The sequence below is a fragment of the Ptychodera flava genome, chromosome 3 (assembly GCF_041260155.1).
Source record: "Ptychodera flava strain L36383 chromosome 3, AS_Pfla_20210202, whole genome shotgun sequence".
NCBI classification, from domain to species: domain Eukaryota; kingdom Metazoa; phylum Hemichordata; class Enteropneusta; family Ptychoderidae; genus Ptychodera; species Ptychodera flava.
In genome coordinates, this window is record NC_091930.1 from 34462136 (window position 1) to 34483227 (window position 21092).

Consider the following 21092-nt stretch of genomic DNA (forward strand, 5'->3'; position numbering starts at 1 on the left):
GGGTTGTGGCGGCTACATCAATGCTTAAAGGGATTTGAAACCACAATATAAACATCGTAAATTTCCAAAATACACGTCTCCAACGCTAAAACAGAGGCTTGAGCAAGAATGATGTGATAAGCAACCGTGCGTGTTACATGGGGCTGGAGTTATGTGTTCAAAATAGATTAATAGATGATGGGATATTTTCAACTCTCAGCTGAAATTTCAAACTCTTGTCAGCAAGCTGTAACATTACATTGATTTCAAAGCGACTGCACATGACGTTTAGTTTTGGCCAAGTCTTCAGAAAAATGCTAACAAATTTAAAAGTTAATACGCTTAAGTCCAGAGATCCCCCCCCCCCGTCATCACAGTAGCATATAGCAATAGCATTGACCCCAGTCTTTGTGCGGTGACCAAATTTTGTTAAAATACAAAGTGTAGACCCTCAAATTGTAATATGATAAAACAGAATTATATTTAGACGTAGATTGTTCTCTGTCGTCTGCAAATTGACTTGGGTTGCACTGAAGTAGTGTGAAAGGCGTACTTTAACGCGTCCACAAATAATTATGAAACAGACAGAGCGGCGTCGAAATCCTCGTTGCGCGCATATACTCGGTCGAGACTACATTGTGCCATTTTGAGGACAGGGGATTACCAAAAATACAAACAAAACAATAGAAAGGTGCATAAATATGTACATCGTCACGCACTCGAAGAGTGGTATTGTGGTATTGACCAGGATGTCGTTTAACTATAAGAACAAAAAAATCCGGTTACCTGTTAGATTTTTTTTACTAACATAAGCTTATATAGGGGATCAATAGATAAAATTTAACCTTGAATCACACAACAGTTACTGTTAAATAGCTTCCTCATGTCTTCGCCGTTTTTTTCTAACATCTGGCCAATTACTCCCCGTTTGGAATATTTTATATCAGATAAATATGACCACAAAATGTGATACCAACATGTTAAATTTCTTTATAAAAACTCTATCGTCATTTGAAGTATTTTTGATCACGATATACGAGAAATACGAGAGACGATTCCGGGTTCGTATAAGTGGTAGTTCTACGAAGCGACTGGGACAAACCACTTTTGTGGAGGTGTGCACGTATCATAGCTGGTAACCCCTTCGACTAAGTGAGCATCACCACGAGGTGTCACCATATAAATTGGACGGATCCCAGACCTGCGTCAATGAGTTGTAGACAGTCATACTGATAGAGTACTGAACAGTGGTGACAAAGCGGTACTGATAACGATCTCATTATTTTGGAAGTTTTGGAGTGACTGGTGGTGAATACTAGGTGACCGAGGGATCATCTTATACACGATTCGAAACTATGGCTGAAGGAGCTGTGAACAACGGTAAGAGAAGTTTTCTTTTCTCGTGAGTCAAAAAATATTCGAGTCCTTTTTTTTCTGCGTTCAACTTTTTTTACGAAATGACGCAATCTTACAAATGCTAGTTGTTAGTTTCTGTGCAGAGCTATCTGGAACACAGAGCAATGTACGATATAATTGGGGAATACGATATAATTGAGGAAACAATCTCTTCTTTGCGCATTTTGTGCAATACAAGAATATAGAGAAATCGTCCGCCGTCCTTTGTGCAAAGACGAGATATATACTGTATCCATAAACAGCATGCAGTCGATGTTAACGCTGACCAGGCCAATCAATATTGTCTGCGGCTATCCGCTAGTGCCAGGCACAGCGAATCACCATACATCCCCCCAAAAAATGCGCACCTCGAGGGCAAGCAGCGATGAATCCAGGTTCATCTGTGCGATACAGGGCTCCTCTAAGGTGATGCTCGCCTCGGAAATGGCGGACTTAAAACTTCCTCTCAGACATTCAGCGAGGAAACTTTAAATCAGTCCCTTCGAAATCAGAATCCACGGGCAAAATCATATACTAAAATGGCCGCCATCCCTGGGTTATCGCTATCGGGAAGATCTTAATTTTTGAATTTCCACAAAAATAAGCCAGTGAAAAATTCGGTGCCTCCATGGGCTTATAAAATTGAGTCCCCTCAAGTGGTAGACAGCAAAAATAGTGTAAAAGTATATGACAGTCCGAATATCTCTCCCCGGGGCTCATTCAACGTGAAAGAACGTGAAGTTTTTAGGTCGATCCTTTCTGATTCTTTGCTTTTTCTATATCATAACATGTGAGTTTTTGTTGTGCATTTTTTATATCAGTTCCACTTTTCGAAAAGATCAAGATCCCATTTTGGGAATATTTTATGTAATTTATGCGTGATTTTGTTTTGTATTTTATGTTCCTCCATTCATTCTTGTTACCTTCCCCGTTTAAAATATATTTTGAATGCCTGGAATTCCCTAGTTTTTCACATTTATTATCACAAACGGTATTCATTATTCACACATTCACTGCCGAGATGTGTAAAAGATTTGTTCATTGGCGAGCAAGTCCAGCAAACTTAGCGCGAAGTTTCGACACTGTTTAGCGGACATTACCCTGGAAAAAAAACGCAAGGCGCTAGTTAACGTCGAAATGGTGAAGGTTCTATTTACAATTTACGAGTCGTTTACCCTTTTTCCGCCAATATATATATATATATATATATATATATATATAATATATATATATATATATACATATATCATGTATATATATATATGTGTGTGTGTGTGTGTAATACAAATTAGTTCAAGTACAAAGTTATATATATATATATATATATATATATATATATATATATATATATATATATATATGAGAGAGAGAGAGAGAGAGAGAGAGAGAGAGAGAGAGTGAGAGAGAGAGAGAGAGAGAGAGAGAGAGAGAGAGAGAGAGAGAGAGAGAGAGAGAGAGAGAGAGAGAGAGAGAGAGAGAGAGAGAGAGAGAGAGAGAGAGAGAGAGAGAGAGAGAGAGAGAATTAACCAAGGCCAGGGCGAGAAATCAGGCAATTATTGTTCGATTCGATACGGCAGAGTGTGTGCTACCTCCGCAAAGATAGTCAAAGCTCTTTTGATTCACTTGGTGTCTGAGGTATTCGGTCAATTTCAAATTTTGCTGTTTTCGAATCATCTGTGTGACCTGGACCGTGACATCACGACCATTAAATCCGGGATCCGGGTGAAAATCCGCCAAAATCCGTGTTTATGAAAATTCAACCAGGATGCCGGCTGTTGTGTTGATGAGTTACAACCGTGGGGAATAACATATGACTGTCACGGTCATTGGTTGTCATGACAACCAATGTTCGGCGCCGTGTTCAGGAGGAAGTATTCCTTATGCTGTGCAGGGTTTGTCTCTAAAATGTGGAGTACAGGCTGTCCAAAGAGTGACCACGGTGCCTCGGTGTCCCGCAGGGCCGGACAGAGCTTTCTGATGACCTTAGAGTCCTCATTCGCGCACGCGCAAAGAACAGCCTCCCAGAGTACAGGTGCACTGCATATCAACTGTCGTCGCTCGAGAACGCGAAACTGAATCCTGGTTGAAGTTGGCAGTTGAAGGCGCCAGTCGTCAACACGGCACTAGATTCATTCAGCGTCGGCGCTGGATTCATCCATGTCACCATGTCAACAATTCGTTTACATTTAGACATATTTGTGTGATCTTGAGCTATTTTTGGACGCTAACCAGAGTAAACAGAGGTCAACATCTTTCCCGAGAATGCCTCGCCGCGTGGCACGCTGACGGACAGACACACAGACGATAGCGATAACCGATTACTAGTGAGTACAGAGAAAACGTGACTGTTAAGTGACTTAGAGATTTGTAAACACGATAACGTAGTCCGGTGGAAACTTGTTTGTACGCTGCCAAAACTGCTCATTTTCACAGGGAATTAATTTCGCCCTTTTAAAGTTTGTGACGTATCTAGTAACAGGATTTTATATTCACTGGTATACCAGTCAGTTAGGTGAATCTTATTTAGCGAAAATATAAAAAGTTAATCCGATATGGTAATAATTACAGCCTTTCATGGCGTTCAGTCTTGTGCAGCTCACATGATTTGCTCTTATTTTTTTTTTTGTAAAAACTTCTGATAATACGGGTATGTTCGGTCCAAGATCAAGGTGAGCTGTCCGTAGTCCGGCCTCCTGATCGATAGTTTCCGTTGATATGTCGATGTACACCTGAATTTTGTACACCTTTACCGTGCAAAAATTGTTGGTTTTTCATCGTCACACCATTCATATTTTTACTAGCTGTAAGTTCCCTTTGAAACCAAAGGTGCAGTGTAATTTGTGCTATTGGAATCCAATTTGGCCGTAGAGGGCGTCGTCGTCAAATTTGTCATCGTTCGCAAATCTTATATCATAGGCGCCTGAGAACATATAGGAAGGCATTATTTAGATCACAGGTAACGTCCAAATCTAGCAGAAGTTTGTCTGTACGAACCGCTCGGGTTTTTTAAAGTTGTAATCGGTTGATGTGCATAAAGCGGAAAACATTTTGAAGTGTATTCCATGAAAACAGGGCCGTGATCCGTAAACAAGAAAGGCGCACTTTGCTCCTTCAGTTGCATTTCATCGAACTGTTCCGCCGCCATCTCTGTATACAGCTCCCTCAAAATATCGTTCCTGATAACTTTCAGTAAAGGGTACTAGAAGAGTTTGGTCTCGCCTTCGTGTGTTCACAATCGGCCAGAAGCATAATTATGATTAGCATAAAGTGACAAAAGGCAGATATGACATATTCGCGTCATACGTATCACGGATTCACTTAAATTTCACTAATGTTCTCGCTGCTGGTGAGAATGTGCAGAATGAACGAGAGACAATACCTGCACGCGCCACTCCACGACCCTGACTTATCGAGATTTTTCGAGTTTTTGTTCATTTTGACCGGCGATTTACAAGCTGTACCGTGTATATCAAATCTCCGTCATCCGAGTTATTAGATATCACACTTTTCAATAACTTTTCATATTCAGTAAACTTTTACATTTTGTTTTGTTTTGATACCAAAGCCTACACGGCTGAGGAGCAGGAAAGGCGGGATGCCAGAACTCCCCCACCGTCATATCCTGGAACTCCCAGCAACTTTGAACGCAAGATGCAGCAACAGCAGCAGCAGGACGAGGAGAAGAAAGAGGTGCCGCCTCAAACAGCGCCACCATCATACGTACATGAGACTCCGATCACTGAGAAGACAGGTCCTCCGCAGACGTTCGTGGAAGTGCCGATATCCGTGGTACCTGGTACCGTTCAGTATGTCGATCCCTACAAGGTAGGAGTTTGTAAGCCAAAAATATCAGACTTGATCCAAGTCGCTGGATAAAGTCGTGTCAAACTACAACGTTCTACGCTTCCCGCCTAAAATCCAACATAAAAATGTTTCTTAGTTTGGTGAGCGAGTAAACGCTTTACATCAGTCAGCGCAGCGTTAACGTTCTTACAATGGAGTCTATATAGTTGTCTGAGCAAGCGACGCAAGTCAGTTTTACCCGGATTCCTCAAAGAAAGAATGCTATGTTCATAGTCCTTAACCATACAGTTTCAAATAAAGCAAACATTGCAAAAAAATGAGGCTTTATAAGCGACTTTATTATTGGCTTGAACCAGGTACACAGACGTATCTTTTGAATATCGAATATGATTTCAATTTAATTAGAACGTTTCTATAAGAGATGTTGAAAGCGTCGATTTAGTGTACTGCACTGACAAACTAACAAACTATCAATGAAGTAAGCACATGATCGACCAACCGACAGAAAGACAGACAAACAGACAGACGGATATGTAGTCAATCAATATTTACGTGCGTTTACAAACGATGCGAATATTGCAATGTAGACAATCACATGTTACACGGTGAAATGCAAAACACGCATCAGAGTTTTGTAAGCCGTAACTCAATCTAAAAATTGGCTATAGCAGTATTGCATACACAAAGATTTGTTATGATTTAACGTTTACACAAAAATAAAAGTATATTTACAAGATGAAAAAAGGTTACAGTTACTAAGACTGTACATTAAAATGTAAGTTATCAGGTTATTGACGATAAACATACTTCTGGCAGCGACTTCTGCTACTAAATAATTGTATTTCGTAGCCACGTTTTGTTTGTTATTATCGTTGTTATCGGTATTATTAATGTTTAGTGTTGTTTTCGTCGTTGATCCAATCAATAGCGTCCACGTCACTCTTGTTTTGTTGTTGTTGTTGTCGTTGTTGACAACATGCGTCAGTTTGTTGTCGTAATCGTCTGTTGTCTGTGTGTCCCTTGATTTTTCTGACAGATTCAGTTTCCACAGGGTCAGCAAGGCACGGTGATTGACAGCAAGGACAGCCAATCGACGCCCACCAAGAAACGCAAGCCGACATGCGCAGACGTCGTTGGCCTCATCGTGGCGATAGCTGCCTGCGTCATGTTTTTCCCGCTCGGAATACCGGCCTTTGTGCTGTCATGCTTGGTGAGAATATAACGTCATTTGACTCCACTTTAGCTTCAATAACCCGATGAACTAGGAATGATTGCTAATTTAAAGAATATAAAAAATGAGGTTAAAAAATATCCGATCATATGGAACATTTTCGCAAATTATAAAACTTGACAGGTGCTTTCAAAAAAAAATGTTCCGAATTAAAAAGAATTTTTTACCTGTACAGCAAGGACGCCTTCCTTCAAAGGCAATTATGGCGCGTTTCCATGTGTGTCCATGGCAGACGACAACTTTGCTGTATGCATTCTACTATATTCTTGTACATACCATAAGGACAAAAATTACCTGCAATCGCAGACTTGGTCAATGAAGATTAAGATCATAAATCAATTTTCGAAAAGCTTTCACGTGAGATCACAAGATTGTAAGGGTGGACTTCAATTTTATATGGTGGGAGTTGTAATTGTAAAACAAATTTAGCCAAACATGGAGAATCTATATGCGCGTTCACAGTCCGATAGCTTTTGCCTTGTGGTGTTGCTCAGCGAAAAAGTTATTTTAATTTAGGTCGCAGACCGATGTAGATGTTTCCCAGTATTTTTTGATTGATTTGAGTTTTTTGTAATTTCTTTGATCTCAGCTCTCTAGTGATAACCTAAAACCACAATGTTGATGTATCATTCTTTTTCAAAATAAGGGTAGATCAATCTTGTGATAAAACATTTTGTTTAATCTCTGCCAAAGGCAGAGGCTGAACGACAACAGGTGTTTGACTTGAAAAAGGCAAAGAGTAAAGCGCCCCCATACGGCAGACGAGTATATATCTATGCTTCTGTTTATCATCGCCTCCGGGATACAATCCAAACCGAAAATTTGATATCATGGCGTATAAATTTCTTCAGTTATAGGTGCTGAAGGATGCAAGTTTTTAAATAATGAAACTATGAAATGTGTGTTGTTTTATCAAGAATTGCGCGTTTTTCTTGTTGTCTATAGGCTATCAATCACAGACGAAACCACCGTGTCCAGAAGGCAAGCAAGTACACCAAGATATCTCTGGGTTTGGCCATCACCGGCATCTGTCTCTTCATCATCATCGTCGCCACCTACGGCGCCTGGGGACATCACGTCAACGACGACTGCGAGTCTGAGAATAACTGCACCTCGGGAGGTAACAGCTTCCCGCCATGGAAGTCGAGCTCCAGCGAAAACAAGGCCGGCGAAGCTCCCGGCGACGGCGACGCCTCCGACAGCCGTGACCAGGACAACACCGCCCACGAGGTCGAAGACGATGACGACATGAACGTATAAGGATATACGATCGAAAGTTCGACAATCTATCCCCGGGATGGTGACGTCATAGGCACGAGCCCAGTAAAATGCAGTCGGGTGGATGGCGCTTCAGCAATGCATATGTCAACATTAATCATGATATGCTTTGTCTTTTTAAGATACTTCTTTTATTTCTGTATTCCACTGTGTTATAGCGGTATCTAAAGTGAGAGAACTGAATTGTAATTCAACAGGGAATGTTTGCTAAAAGGCGAGAGTTTAAAAGTTTCCGTCGACATTCTTCGACATTACTCGGCGCAGCATCGTCTCCCAAATAAAACCGCTTTCAAATAGAGGTGCAGAGAATATTTTATTATAAATAGTTTGTCTAATGTTCTAATTTTAGGAATATTTATCAAAATTGGGAAAACATTGTAGTTACATCACCTATATACTGAATATATATTAAAATTTTGTAATAAGAAAAATCAAGACAATGACGTTTATTTTCGCTTATTATTTTTCGCCTATTGCCAGAGTATTTAAAAAATGCAGAAATGGTTAACTTGAAGGGATAAAACATATTCGCTTGAGAAATAAATTGTGCGCTTAATAATATTATTCGTTTTCGTGATTTCTATTTCATAATTTATTCAAATAGGTCATCATGAAGCTTACCTTAATGACTTTTTAATTACCTAGATTTCACATATTTGCAACTCACTATGTTGAAATTGGAAACGTTTCTTACAAATGTACATATCCGTTTTAATTCTCCAGACAATTTTATACTGACGACATAACCCAAGGTGACCTTGGCCTTCAATGCATCTCATTGTCGGGTTTATTTTTTTTCTTATTCTAAACATTTACATATTTCCATATATCACTACTCAGGTGTTCGTGTACATACGTTGTCGTGTAAAAATCGTGTAGACTATTTCAATTTTGTGAGAGACAAAACTCAATAAAACCTATAAACGAATATCCCTTGGTCTGCTGTTTTACAATACCGGCTCATAATTCCTAATTTCCTTGCACATCCGAAATCAGTCCCAAACGGTAATGTAATGGTCGACTCAATTTTTCAAGCTAAGAGTGGCCGGTTAGCTTTTATCCGGTCGATACGATTTTTTTTGTGGTAAAAGGTCATTAGTATGCATATATGCAAATATCCCTCAAGCATAGACCGCACAAAATCCACCGGCAGTGTTTCCCGCGTAGCATATACGTCTATGTATTGAAAATCTACTACTCAGCGATAAATGTCTGTTGATGTGCTGCTGGCTCGAAAGGTTATATCTGATCGGTCGATTGTCACTATTCACAGCAACTTAGGGAGTCTATTGTGTATAACTCAATGATAATGGTAAGATTCAGCCACCCAATTGGATAACAGCTTACGAGATACTGCACAGTAGCCCATAAATGTTAGGGGACTCGGAGAGTCAACGCGCGAAACGAAAACTACATGAAAACGAAAGAAATCGTCCCTTATGACACACGGCAATTGTGGCGCTCTACAATAAGTGATACAGTTTGACGAGCTCGCAGCCCCTTTCTCGCACCCTCAGCTGCGAGGTGTATTCGTTGTCCTTTTTCCTTTGTACCATGACCCAATCATAACGCCACCATGACTGTAATATGAAATGACACCAAAGATCCTCAGTAAATTTGAAAAACTATGTTTTTCCATCTTCCTATAGAATGGAGTTATTTCGTTCAATCTCATCAGCCAAGGATGTGCAAAAGTCGGCTATAAAGGGTACAAAATAACATTTTCCCAAAATTAGGCACCTATTATGGATCCAATAGCCTCTGTAAATGCTTGAAGTTATGAACAACATGTGTAATATAAGTGTAGGTCTTTCTTTCTGCTCTTTCATTCGTTTGAGGGCGCTATTTACACCCGAAAGAATGATTGCAAAGCCTAAATTTAACCACACGAAGGTTAACCCAAAACGTATGTCCTTGGGTGATATTGACATTTCATGAAGCTGAGCGTGATGCCAATATGCTACAGTCTTGCCTCTCTGGTTTCCTGCGCTGAGAACTTGTCTGGAAAGACTTGTATTTCGGCGACTGAATTTTAAGTAAACCGGCCGACGTTAAAATCTGTGCCGCTCTGACTCCATCGTAGACGCAAGAGACCGATGTGTATTTATCAATCGAAAAACGAAATTTCTCGTAAAATGAAACCTTCCTGTGTTCCACATCTTAAAATTATGTATCCAATTCTGTCATCGCCCATTTCAGGCGTGTTACGTTCTTTAAAAGAGGCAATAACTGTGAGTTTTGGAGATAGGGTGGATAATTATTTATTTTTTTATTTTTATTTTTTTTATTTATAATTATATTCAATGTTTATGTTAAAGTACTTTTGTCCTTTTCTGTCTACAACCTATCAAAATTCGGTAATTTGTCAACACAGCGGACTGTGTAAAAATGTGATGTTATCGTCGAAAAATGAATTCTAGTCTGGACTTAAATTCCGTTTTCAACAATAACGTTTGGTATTACACATGCCCAAGGCTGCATTGACAAGTCGAACACAGGGGAAAACAATCGTTAGATTACAACAAAAACTTATGTCTTACGTTAACACAAACAAAAATGCGGAGCTTCGATCGAAAGGTAACCCGGGGGTGTAACCTATCGGGGATTTCAGTTTACATGGAGGCTGCTTGTCCAACTTTCAGGTGGGAGTCCACGCATGAACCGACAGCGCTGTCTCCTAGATGAACTCATGAATTTTGTGAAAATGCGCGAGATACCCAAAGGTCATTCACTCTGCACGCCTCGCATGAAATTTGGATCCATCTACCGCTGTTGTCTCACTCCCATTACATGGAGCCAAAACCGACCGACACGTGCTCACTCAACAAAGGCAATTTCGTTACTAACCTTTTAACCCTTTGAATGCTGTAATTTTCCCACCAAATTTTAGTGCAAAATTTACTCATTTTTATGAATTTTTCTGTGTTTTTCTTGATAATTTTGGACCCAATGGACATCATATGTTATTGGCTACAGATATTTATCAAATTTCGGCAAAAATCTTGGAAAAAATGACTCTGGTGTATTTCATGAGGGTGACTAAAATTGACTTCGCGCTCAAAGCGTTAAAGACTGAATTTCAAACATGACATATTTTATCCATACAAAGAAAAAGCCCTACAAGAAAACTGCTCATTTCCTCCTGGGCTGGGGCATTCGAAATACCTTGTACTTTAATCAAGAAAATTACTCGTATTTAATAAATTCACCCGGGGAATGAGGCTTCTAATGCATGACTAGCTCAGTGAAAAATACTCTACGCTGATGGCCTATATAGATTGCTAAATACATTTCATATTGACGCACTACACTAGCGTTAATCAACCCACTTCCGGATAAACAGTTTACCGCAATGTACACAATCGACAGAGACGACCATTAAAAATATGTTTCGCTGTTGGATCAATTTTTTTAAATGTCACTTAATCATTAAATGAAGCGTGACGAAAATATCGGGGCAGCTGCGGATTGGTCAACTGTCACGGAGGAAATTAGCCATTTTCTGAATGAGTAATGGTGGTTCGATTTTACTTATTCTGAAGGCGGCAATGAGAAATTAAACTGTAAGAACTATTTTTTGTCCTTTGAAAATATGGAAAGACTTTAGAATGAGGGGGGAAGCGAAGGGGAGAGAAGGGATGAGGTTACCAGAGAAGAGGGGAGGTAAATTCAGTGCCGCAGATAGAGAGAAAGACAGAGCTGATTTACAAACTAAACGGACTGAGATAAGATTTGAAAGAATGACTAGTGTGTAGAGATACATGTTTCTATATTAACGCTCTCTAATCAAATTGAACAACATGGACCGAGTGAATGATGTACAAGTTTAAATTACAATTTTCTGACGTTTTATCCACTTTAGTCGATAACATGGTAACGTTGCCATGTGATTTGCTCACTGATACGACGCAAACGATTGAGAACGTCACCAGACAAACACTCGCTTTTGTAGCATCCTTGAAGTGACGTCATTCGAAGTTTAACGATGACGTCATTTTCAACAGTCATCGGAAAGACATAAAAGGCTCGCCGACATTCGTTATGCACTCCATTCAAGTTAAACAAATTGACAAATTTAGAAATAGATCAATAAAAAATACTCACTTTACAAAAAAGCGATGTTACCGGCTAAATTTATCTACCGATCGATAAGACCAATTGTTTTGCAAATTGATGCTATCCAAATCACGTTTATTTTTCAAAAGTGATCGGAACAATTTATGGACAAGTAATTGATTTCCTCTCCTCACCAAGGGGGATGTGTGTAATTAAACACTCGCTAAGCAAACGACAGTTATTCTGTTTGATCTGGTGTATTACTCTTTCAGTTTGGTAGATACACTAAGTCAATTCTGTTGACCTTCATTTTGAAATGCAGGAGAATATCATTGTCACAACGCTATATACTTGAAATTCAGAAAAGACTTGTTTGTGAAAAAAACGCATTCAAAGAAGGTGCTTAATTTCAATTGGCAAATTATTTGGGATTTGTGTTATATAAGAACCTCTGGAAAAACTACTGATTAAGTAGTTCTTCTTTGTGAATCTACTTACAAATATCCAAGAGTATGACGTATTTCTACAAGATTACCTTCGAAAAGTAAAATGAAAACACAAATGATTTCATTTTATTTCGTGTCTTGTCACTGTTGCTTACAACATATATTTAATTAAAATAGCAAATGACGATAGCTTTTACTTTTACGGTGTCACCCACCCACCCTAACCTCAAACGTAGACTTGGTTCAAATCTGTGATTGTGTCAAATCAAGTTCTATAACGCATTAACGTTACTTTATATTTGACATTTTTCTGACTGACATTCCACAATACTGCATCCAATGCCATTTCATCACGATTCTGTGAGGTTAACGTGCTGGGTAGTCACGGTGGATTCGGGAACGCGTGGAGTGAACGCGATCGGCAGTACAGGTTTCTCCCGGAATCACGCCATAATTCCCCGGCAACTGCTCTGCTACACCCCATCGACTTAATTGGTTTTTTGTACCCAGACTTGGACCAAGTCTACCACAAACACCTTTAACTGGACGAAAGTTAGAAAATGCGGAAATCAAAACATGACCTACTCAGAAACCATAATTAATGCTTGAATAATGTGTCAGTAAGAAGTTGGGACTGTTGAAAGGTTTTTTCAAAAGCGATGCATTTCAAAGCAAAATGCGAATAGTGACCGATTAGGCATATGGCATATAGTGTAGTAATCTAAACAGAGCTTAACCCCCTCCACACCATAACCTCAGTCAGTTTCATTCGCGTGCTTTAATAATCCATGATCCCTAAGTACATTTGGATTCGGTCAACTTGGAGTGTTTCGTACAAGAAAACTATCAGAAGTAGTTGTAAGGCCAGCCGCTTCACTGTTTGTTTGCAATTATCTAACGAACTCTTTGGTTTATATTTTAGTTTGTTTCTGGGAAATTTATAGATTTCAAAAGATTGCGCTCGGTAGGTGATTATTTATATAAACCCTGATCCACAGGACGCCCCCCCCCCCCTCCAACACACTCACATACACTCATATACACACAGAAAACTAACTTACTTTTACTGTGGCTATTCTTAAAACGCTCTTTGTAAAACTGCTTTAGTCTCCAGGTATACTGAAATATACAACACGCGTTTTGAACCGAACACAGTACAGACTAGCGCGTCGCCATGGAGTTTTGATAACTCTCGCTCGGTAACTCTCGTGAATAACGCGATCGATAAGAGGGTTACACGTATATTACTTTCTTATCTAATCTAGGAATTGATCTCAATATAATAAAACAAGATATAAACATAAGATCCTTATCTCATAGATAATCTTCATTGCCAATTACAGTAAATTGCCGGCTGTCCCACAGTTTTAAATAATGTAGTTGCTGCGAGACTGTTGCTAGGAGACACCGTAGCTGAAATACATGGTGCGTGTCCTGAACTGGCTCTATGGAACAAAGTTGAAATATGCATAAATAACAATCATTTTAATTTTGTATTCATCAAAAGGCCTCGCCAGCAGATTTAAGAAACGTTACACTACAAAATGTTGTCAATTTCAACCCGTTTCACTCTTTTGATCGCATCTCTGTTGTTTTAAACCGCACGTGGTACTTACTCCATTGTGGAGACGACAAAGTTGTAGCCGATAGTTTTAGCCGACCAACAACCTGGGTTCGAAAGTCACTGCCTGGTTTGTTAAACATTTACTCGGTCTCGGTCACGGTCACAGTGAACCACAGTACGCTGCTGTCAGAATTTTCTGATCATCTCTCTCTCTCTCTCTCTCTCTCTCTCTCTCTCTCTCTCTCTCTCTCTCTCTCTCTCTCTCTCTCTCTCTCTCTCTCTCTCTCTCTCTCTGTTTTAAGTCCAATTATATCCTATTACGTATAGTATTTACTTAGCTATCAAAGCTTTTAGGCGAATTGTTGCAAATATTTTAATAATTATTAGAACAAGATTCTCGAAACATAGTGTGATGCGTCAACAATGTGTGTCACGTGATTGGAAGTTTAAAAAATGCACCGACAAAATTTACCAATATTTCGGTCAATGATCTTGGAAGCTTTTGGACAAGCAAATAATTCATGCTTACTGCAGAGAGACGCGGCGGAAATGAGAAATTTCCCAGAAGAGACGATTTAAAAACCGGTCACGTGATAAAACTTCGGAAGTCCGTTATCAGATCAACACCACGTGATTTGTCTTATCTTCACTTTTTAATTCCGGTAAAACTGTTTTCTCTTGAAAAGGTCGGGCGAATCAGCAAGATAGTTAAGGAGAAGGGATACTATCGCCTTAATTGCTGTTAATCCTTGCTAATTGACAGTCCTAAATGGGCCAACGCCGATCAAAATCTGCCATGGCAACCACACCGTTGCCCGAACAACGTCGCTAGGCCTGTTTACGTCATTCGCCTTTTAAAAACAGGGACGTGACGTCATTTTCTGCTGGGCCTTTTATTTTCTATTCCCAGAATCATTCACTGAAGATAATTTCATGAAAATAATCGAGAACTATGTAGACTAGATGAAATGATGTCAAGATAGAGAGCTAGAAACAGGCTATCCTCAATGTTGTATCATTGCATCCAGTGGTCATCTGATCGCTTGAAGAGAAAATTTTATATTGCTAGAATTGGGGATGCCTGTTAGTACAAATGTATATCTAATTGTCCCTGATGACAAATACCGACAAAAGTCTGAACAAAAGTGGAGTTTTTTCTCTGTTTTTTCCTTCATTCATCCCCTAAAAACTGTCCTCCTTTAACTAAATTTGAGTCCACGGCGTCGTGCAACGCAAAAGCGACATCATACCTCCTCCCTGGGGTATAGAACAGCCATGGCATCCACCTTAGTTGGTTGATTTTTACCAAATCCACGAACAACTATAATAATGACATCGACCACCATCTAATTGCATACGGTACTGTTTTCCCTGTTTTGAGCAAATAAAGTAATCGACGTTTCCACTCAACGCCGAGGCATTCAACGTATGAAAAGTCAGTTGGCCAGCCAATGAAATTCGTCAATCTTTGTATGACGTTACAGAGAGGTGCTCTCATATACATGTAGGTTTCGCTTTTTTTTTTACTTTCGTTCCAAAATCTACTGTGTATATGGCGCTCCTGTTTTCCTCTGCCGGGGGGGGGGGGGGCAATGCCTTCAAGTTTCAGACCGTGCACCATCAAACCATCCGATATCTTGGTGGGGACTGAAAAGCGGTCAAGGGGAAGTGTGCCCACACTGCATGACGGTACAATGTTACCCTTCCACTCGTCGTCGGCTTTCTCTTTTGAGCTCTCAACTTCACGACTTCTGCCCGCTCCGCTTTTAGCGCGTAACATTTCGATGACGTCATTTCCGGTATACACCAATTCCAAAAAGGAAAACACATGTCATCCAAGTACCTGTTGGAGATACATATAAAACTGATGACATCTCGACATCATTTAGTGATAAAGATAGCAACATAAATTAAAAATCTTCACGCGATAAAAACAAAGTAGATGAGATAATGTCGTTAGATGATTTCATTGTCATTTTAATAGAATTGGAATAGTGTTACATTTGCTAGCAGTAAGAACCCGAAAATTGATGTCAAAATTTCGAAATTAATATTTGAATAAAGCATCCTTAATCCGTTTGTATAAATCATAATTATGGCACACGACAGAAGTCATAAACTAAATTCATTCAAAAAAAATACGCTTGAATTATTATCACGTCTTTGCTACTTCTCAATGGTTAATTAACGATGAGTGTACCCCGCTCTCGTGTTGACAACGTCCACGTGTGATACAAACATGTAATTTATGGATTAACTTTGATGAAGTGAGCCGCAACGAACCGCGTCTACAGGATGAAGGGCTTTCTTGTTCCGTTCATTTTGTCAGCTGTGACATCCTAGGGAAGCAGTCCAAAATTAGATCCTGTATTCGTCTCGTTCAGCCTCATTTTGGTATAATTTACCTTTGACCTTCGACCTTTCAGAGGTAATTTTCACTTTTAATAGTCTATTCATCAAGGCATTGTTCAGCAGAAGAAAGAGAATTCTGTTTGTCATTACATTGATGAAGTTCACCCGTCAGACGCTTTCCTCATTTGAAACAAGCTGGTGATTATTTTACATTTATTATGCTTGATCATTTTCGTATTGAATTAGCCAACGGATATGAAATTTAATTATATTACTGGGTACATCAGTGGCCAAGAAAGTAAATCAACCTTGTTAATTAAGTTAAATTTTACAAACTTTCAAGAATATGTAACATTCGTGCTAGTTCGAATGCAAAACATAAAAGGCGGTGGCAGATTATTTTTTGTCGACGCAATGATCCTCGGAGATCCAACGTATAAATGACCTTTGAACTCAAACAAATTATTTGTCATGTCTCGGTCTTGTTTCAGAGACACCAGAAGGTCTATGCGGTGCTTGCATCGATGGTTATGGCGTCTCCCTCCCACGGGGCTAGGGAGGATTAAGATCCCCAGGACAGTTGGACAACCTTAACTAAATAATTTGATCGTGTATACTTGGATATACATGCTCCAGAATTACCAACAGAAATTAATAAAAATCCCTTCCAGGATGGAAACAGGAAATAATTAGTGTCTGAGAGAGCGACGATGCATGATGTCTTCAAAACGTAATTTTTTCTAATTAACTTTACAATATACCTTATTTATCAAATGTCAACGCTGACAAGGGGTGCTGCAATTGTGTATCTCATTGTCTTGACAAAAGAAATGCCGAAAAGGTCAGTGACCGTGACATTTGATTCCAGCGTGTTTAATATTAATGGCCAAGTCAACACATACGATCCTTTGTTTGACTTGGTATCTCGTTAATCAGGTCTGATACAACTATGATTTCTACGAAGTTGTCCTGGTTTTATGTCAAGCTACTGATTGCCAGTATTAATAATAAGAACTGCTTGGTATGGGGCTTTTTTAGCGATCTAAAGGGTCACAGTTGTCGACACTTCGCCTTGAGGTAGCAGAGGTTCTCGCGATGACCAAGAAGAATCGTTCATGTTTTCTCTTGTAGAGATTCGAAACTTCAACTTGTGTTATTTTTTTGCGTTATAGAATGTAGTATATAAGATTTGTTGTGTGTTTCGATCCAATCCTGTTGCCGATATAAATCTCATTGATATAAACATGAAATTGTACTACTGCGACGTGACGACTGCAGCGGAATTCAAAATAGATATAACATTTGAGGGTTTTTTCCTAACTAATAAATAGCATGATATACAGAAACCTGACATAGGTTGTCTTTGTATACAAAGCAGAATTCGAGGCACAATATTATTTTCCTAAAGGTCTCCGCTACTACCTCCGCTACCCCTCGCTACCATAAATCTCATTTACATAAATGAATCGTGCCGCGAAATCCTGCAATAATTATTTCTTTGTATTCAAAACACGATCAATTCTCCTTTTCTAAATAATGTGTGTGTTGCGGGCCCTTTGAACTCATCTTCATTCTGAATTGTACTCTGTATTGACATTAACCTCTCGACAATAACAACTGATCCTATTCTTCCGCAACTTGTGTTCACTGACAAATTCTAAAGTTTCAACATGATGATTCTCTGTACAGCTGAATCGGAACATTTTCATTGTACAAAAATTATGGCTACCAAAATGGTTCGATGACAGACAACGGTGCCATAACTTGTTCGGAATATTTCTTTTCTCACCTTCCTTAAATCTCAAATCGAACGCCTAATATCTCTACTCCATTGCAAGGGCGCGCTCAAAGTCTTGCGAGCTGATCACCGCGCCATAATTTTATTTTTACGATCTTCCCGGAACGCTCCCGGCAAAACTGTGATCTTTATTACTCCATTTCTTTCGTATCAAATTCAACGCAATAAGTTGTCATCAACGCTAAGTATAATCTTTACAGCCTGTACTCTTTCTTTCTAATTAGTCACACTACGCTGAAGAGACCCCGATTTGGAAATTTTCATGGCACTGTTTTTATAGTTCACTTGCTGTCAACAGAACTAAAGCGGGGAAAATAGCGGTAAATGTGATGCAAGTGCTTTTATCGTTTAAGGTAGTATGCACCTCGTAAGTGAAAGACTTGAACTTTTGCTCAAACTTTCCCGAATGAAACTTTCAACCATTCTCTTATCAAATCAACAATAAAAAACGGGGGTCACCGTCCAAAGTTTGGAACTAACTAAACTAATTACCCAACGTTTGCGACATTTGAAATTCAAAATGGCCGCCATTCCTGTGTTAAAAATTTGGGATTTTCGAAAAACCAAGCCGGTGAGAGTTTTTCTTTTTCTCCAAGAGCTTTAAAATGAACCCCTACAAGTGGTAGATCAGAAAGTTTAGCCGTTAATCACTGCTGATTTCTGATCTTCGGTTTACACCCTGTCTGAACGCCTGATGTCTTTACTCTACAAGCTATCACATGTAGGCATGACAAAAATCGTGAGAAAATGATTTGATATGACCCTATAATGCGTAAACAGAACTACTCTATCGATACTTAGTCTACAGCTTTTTGAATATGAAATTCTGCAAAATTTGGGCATCTCTTCCTGAGTGCCTAAATAACTTTGTCATTTAAAAAAAAAAATTTGTCATTATAAACTAAACTGCTAAAACCAAAGCATATTTTTGATTTTACTATCATTTTGAAATTAAAATTATGTATGTATGTATGTATGTATGTATGTATGTATGTATGTATGTATGTATGTATGTATGTATGTATGTATGTATGTATGTATGTATGTATGTATGTATGTATGTATGTATGTATGTATGTATGTATGTATGTATGTATGTATGTATGTATGTATGTATGTATGTATGTATGTATGTATGTATGTATGTATGTATGTATGTATGTATGTATGTATGTATGTATGTATGTATGTATGTATCTATGTATCTATGTATCTATGTATCTATGTATCTATCTATTTATCTATCTATGTATGTATGTATGTATGTATGTATGTATGTATGTATGTATGTATGTATGTATGTATGTATGTACAGAATATATGTGCTAGTGTAATTTTCCTAGCCTTTCGATTCGACATTAAAATAATAAAAAACCCAAACGATTTTTACTCATGATCATAAGTCGGTCACTAATTTCAAAAGAAATAAATAAATAGATAAAATAATAAATAGATGAACATAGGTTGGTAAACATCTATTTACAAACGGTGGTCTGCGGAAAGTATTTGAAGAGAGTTTGAAAGCACGTGTGATTACCACGCAAACAACTGATATGGGGCAAGGCACTGTTCAGATGCCTACGGCAGAACTGGTCACATGGGTATTTGTGTTTGTGGTACATGACTAATTGAGAGTTATTACGGCAGGATTCGGGCCACTTGAGGCCTAGGTGAGCGCCCTGGCTGGTGTAGAACCTCAGGCAGGGATTGATAATTGAAAATTAGACGTCAGTGTACGCGAGGGACGTTTCTCGACGTTGATTTGTCAGGCAGTGTGAATTTTACGAGTGAATAATTAGCCTGGCAATTGTGTGAGGTTGAGCCGATGTGTTCGGAAAATGTCCTTTCTTTTAGAATGATTATTTTTGATACAGTGACCTGAAAAAACAAACTGTGCAAGGATGTACCCGTAACAATGAGTTATGAAATCGCGAATTCAGTTACGCGAAATATCGAGTAAAGAGCAAGAAACGATAAACGGCCATCTTCAAAGAAATGGTTTTGTTCACGATTTCACCGTGACGAAACCAGCGCATCGCTGTATAATTCGTTTTATATTACGGCTCAGCCTATCGAGTGTTCGTGCAGATATGCACGTCAAACATTCCCCACCTGTTGATCGTCAACCTCTCCGTTAGATAGATCCACCGTATGTATTAACTTGAAGAATGTAAATGAAGCGAAGTCAGGGTTTGAAAGGGGTTAATGGTTGAATAGTCCCTTTGTTGCGACATCACTCGGTCTATCACTCCCCCGCAAATCATACCCCGGACAATGTAACCAGAGAAAAGTTCAAGGTAACCTGCCGTAGTGAGCTTCATCTGTCGTATCTTTAAGTTAATTCTTGTGAAAATTTTAAATGCCACGAAACTAGTTGAATCAAGGTACATACTTCATTATTCTTTTCTCATCCATTGTAATAGGACATCATCGTTAACATTTTGCACTTTTTGTCTTAAAATAGCCGTCAACTATCACCCTCGACGCAATAAAATATAGGCAGGGCTTGCATCCAATGCGCACGGGGGTTGCAACCTGATATCGGAGTCACTGTGGTTTCATTAATTCGTGCTCTCAAATCTAGATCAACTCTTCCTCCAGACAAGACGAGCAGGCACCGAGCCATCGTTGTATATCTGATACATCGTAGACGAGTACTCATGGGTTTCGCTTACTTACTCGACTTGAAATGAATTGTCGACATGGGATTTCAGCAGACGACAGATATAAATACAGCCGTGAAAAAAATGTGGTAGAAAATGACCAACGAATAACTGAATAAGGGAGTTCGCCTCGGTGATAGACGGACACAAATCTGCAGGGTTACACTGTGTGACATATTATTATCGCACCTTAACTCTATCGTATCGAGAGACTTAGAGACCAAAACAGAGGCGATCAATTACGTGACGCTTAGGTTTGACTTTCAAAGGAAGTCCAACAAAACGAAAATACAGGGGTCGGGGTTGATGGGTCACAGCGCGGAAATTTGTAAGAATGAAGTTGGTGTAGCCCAATTGCATGTTGTTCGTATCATATTTGGAAATTTGTCAGACGACTAACATAATTGTTCTCAAAATACATCCTTCTTGAAACATTCGACATTCGTATTTTAGCATCGAAGAGACATAAACACTGTGCCTTTGAAACATAAATTTAACATTATTATTTATCTTATTTTATTTTATT

At 39.0% G+C, this 21092-nt stretch overlaps 1 protein-coding gene across 2 annotated transcripts; it reads left to right on the plus strand.

Annotated features, from left to right (window-relative positions):
• Nucleotides 1-1077: 1077 nt before the first annotated feature.
• On the plus strand, nt 1078-8615 carry LOC139129874 (uncharacterized). 2 transcript variants are annotated; one of them, XM_070695558.1, is made up of 4 exons: nt 1078-1359; nt 4940-5199; nt 6230-6388; nt 7355-8615. In XM_070695558.1, the coding sequence occupies exons 1-4, from the start codon at nt 1335-1337 to the stop codon at nt 7667-7669; spliced, it is 759 nt and encodes a 252-aa protein (XP_070551659.1). In that variant the 5' UTR covers nt 1078-1334; the 3' UTR covers nt 7670-8615. The 2 variants fall into 2 exon arrangements, with proteins under 2 accessions (XP_070551659.1, XP_070551658.1); XM_070695557.1 differs by having other exon boundaries at nt 1134-1359; nt 6215-6388.
• The last annotated feature ends 12477 nt before the right edge of the window (nt 8616-21092 follow it).

Bases quoted from the DNA above. Each gene is read 5' to 3' on its own strand.
- LOC139129874 (XM_070695557.1), top strand. From the start codon at position 1,335: ATGGCTGAAGGAGCTGTGAACAACG. The intron at 5,200-6,214 runs GTAGGAGTTTGT...TTTTTCTGACAG, and splicing joins AGTATGTCGATCCCTACAAG to ATTCAGTTTCCACAGGGTCA. The intron at 6,389-7,354 runs GTGAGAATATAA...TGTTGTCTATAG, and splicing joins CCTTTGTGCTGTCATGCTTG to GCTATCAATCACAGACGAAA.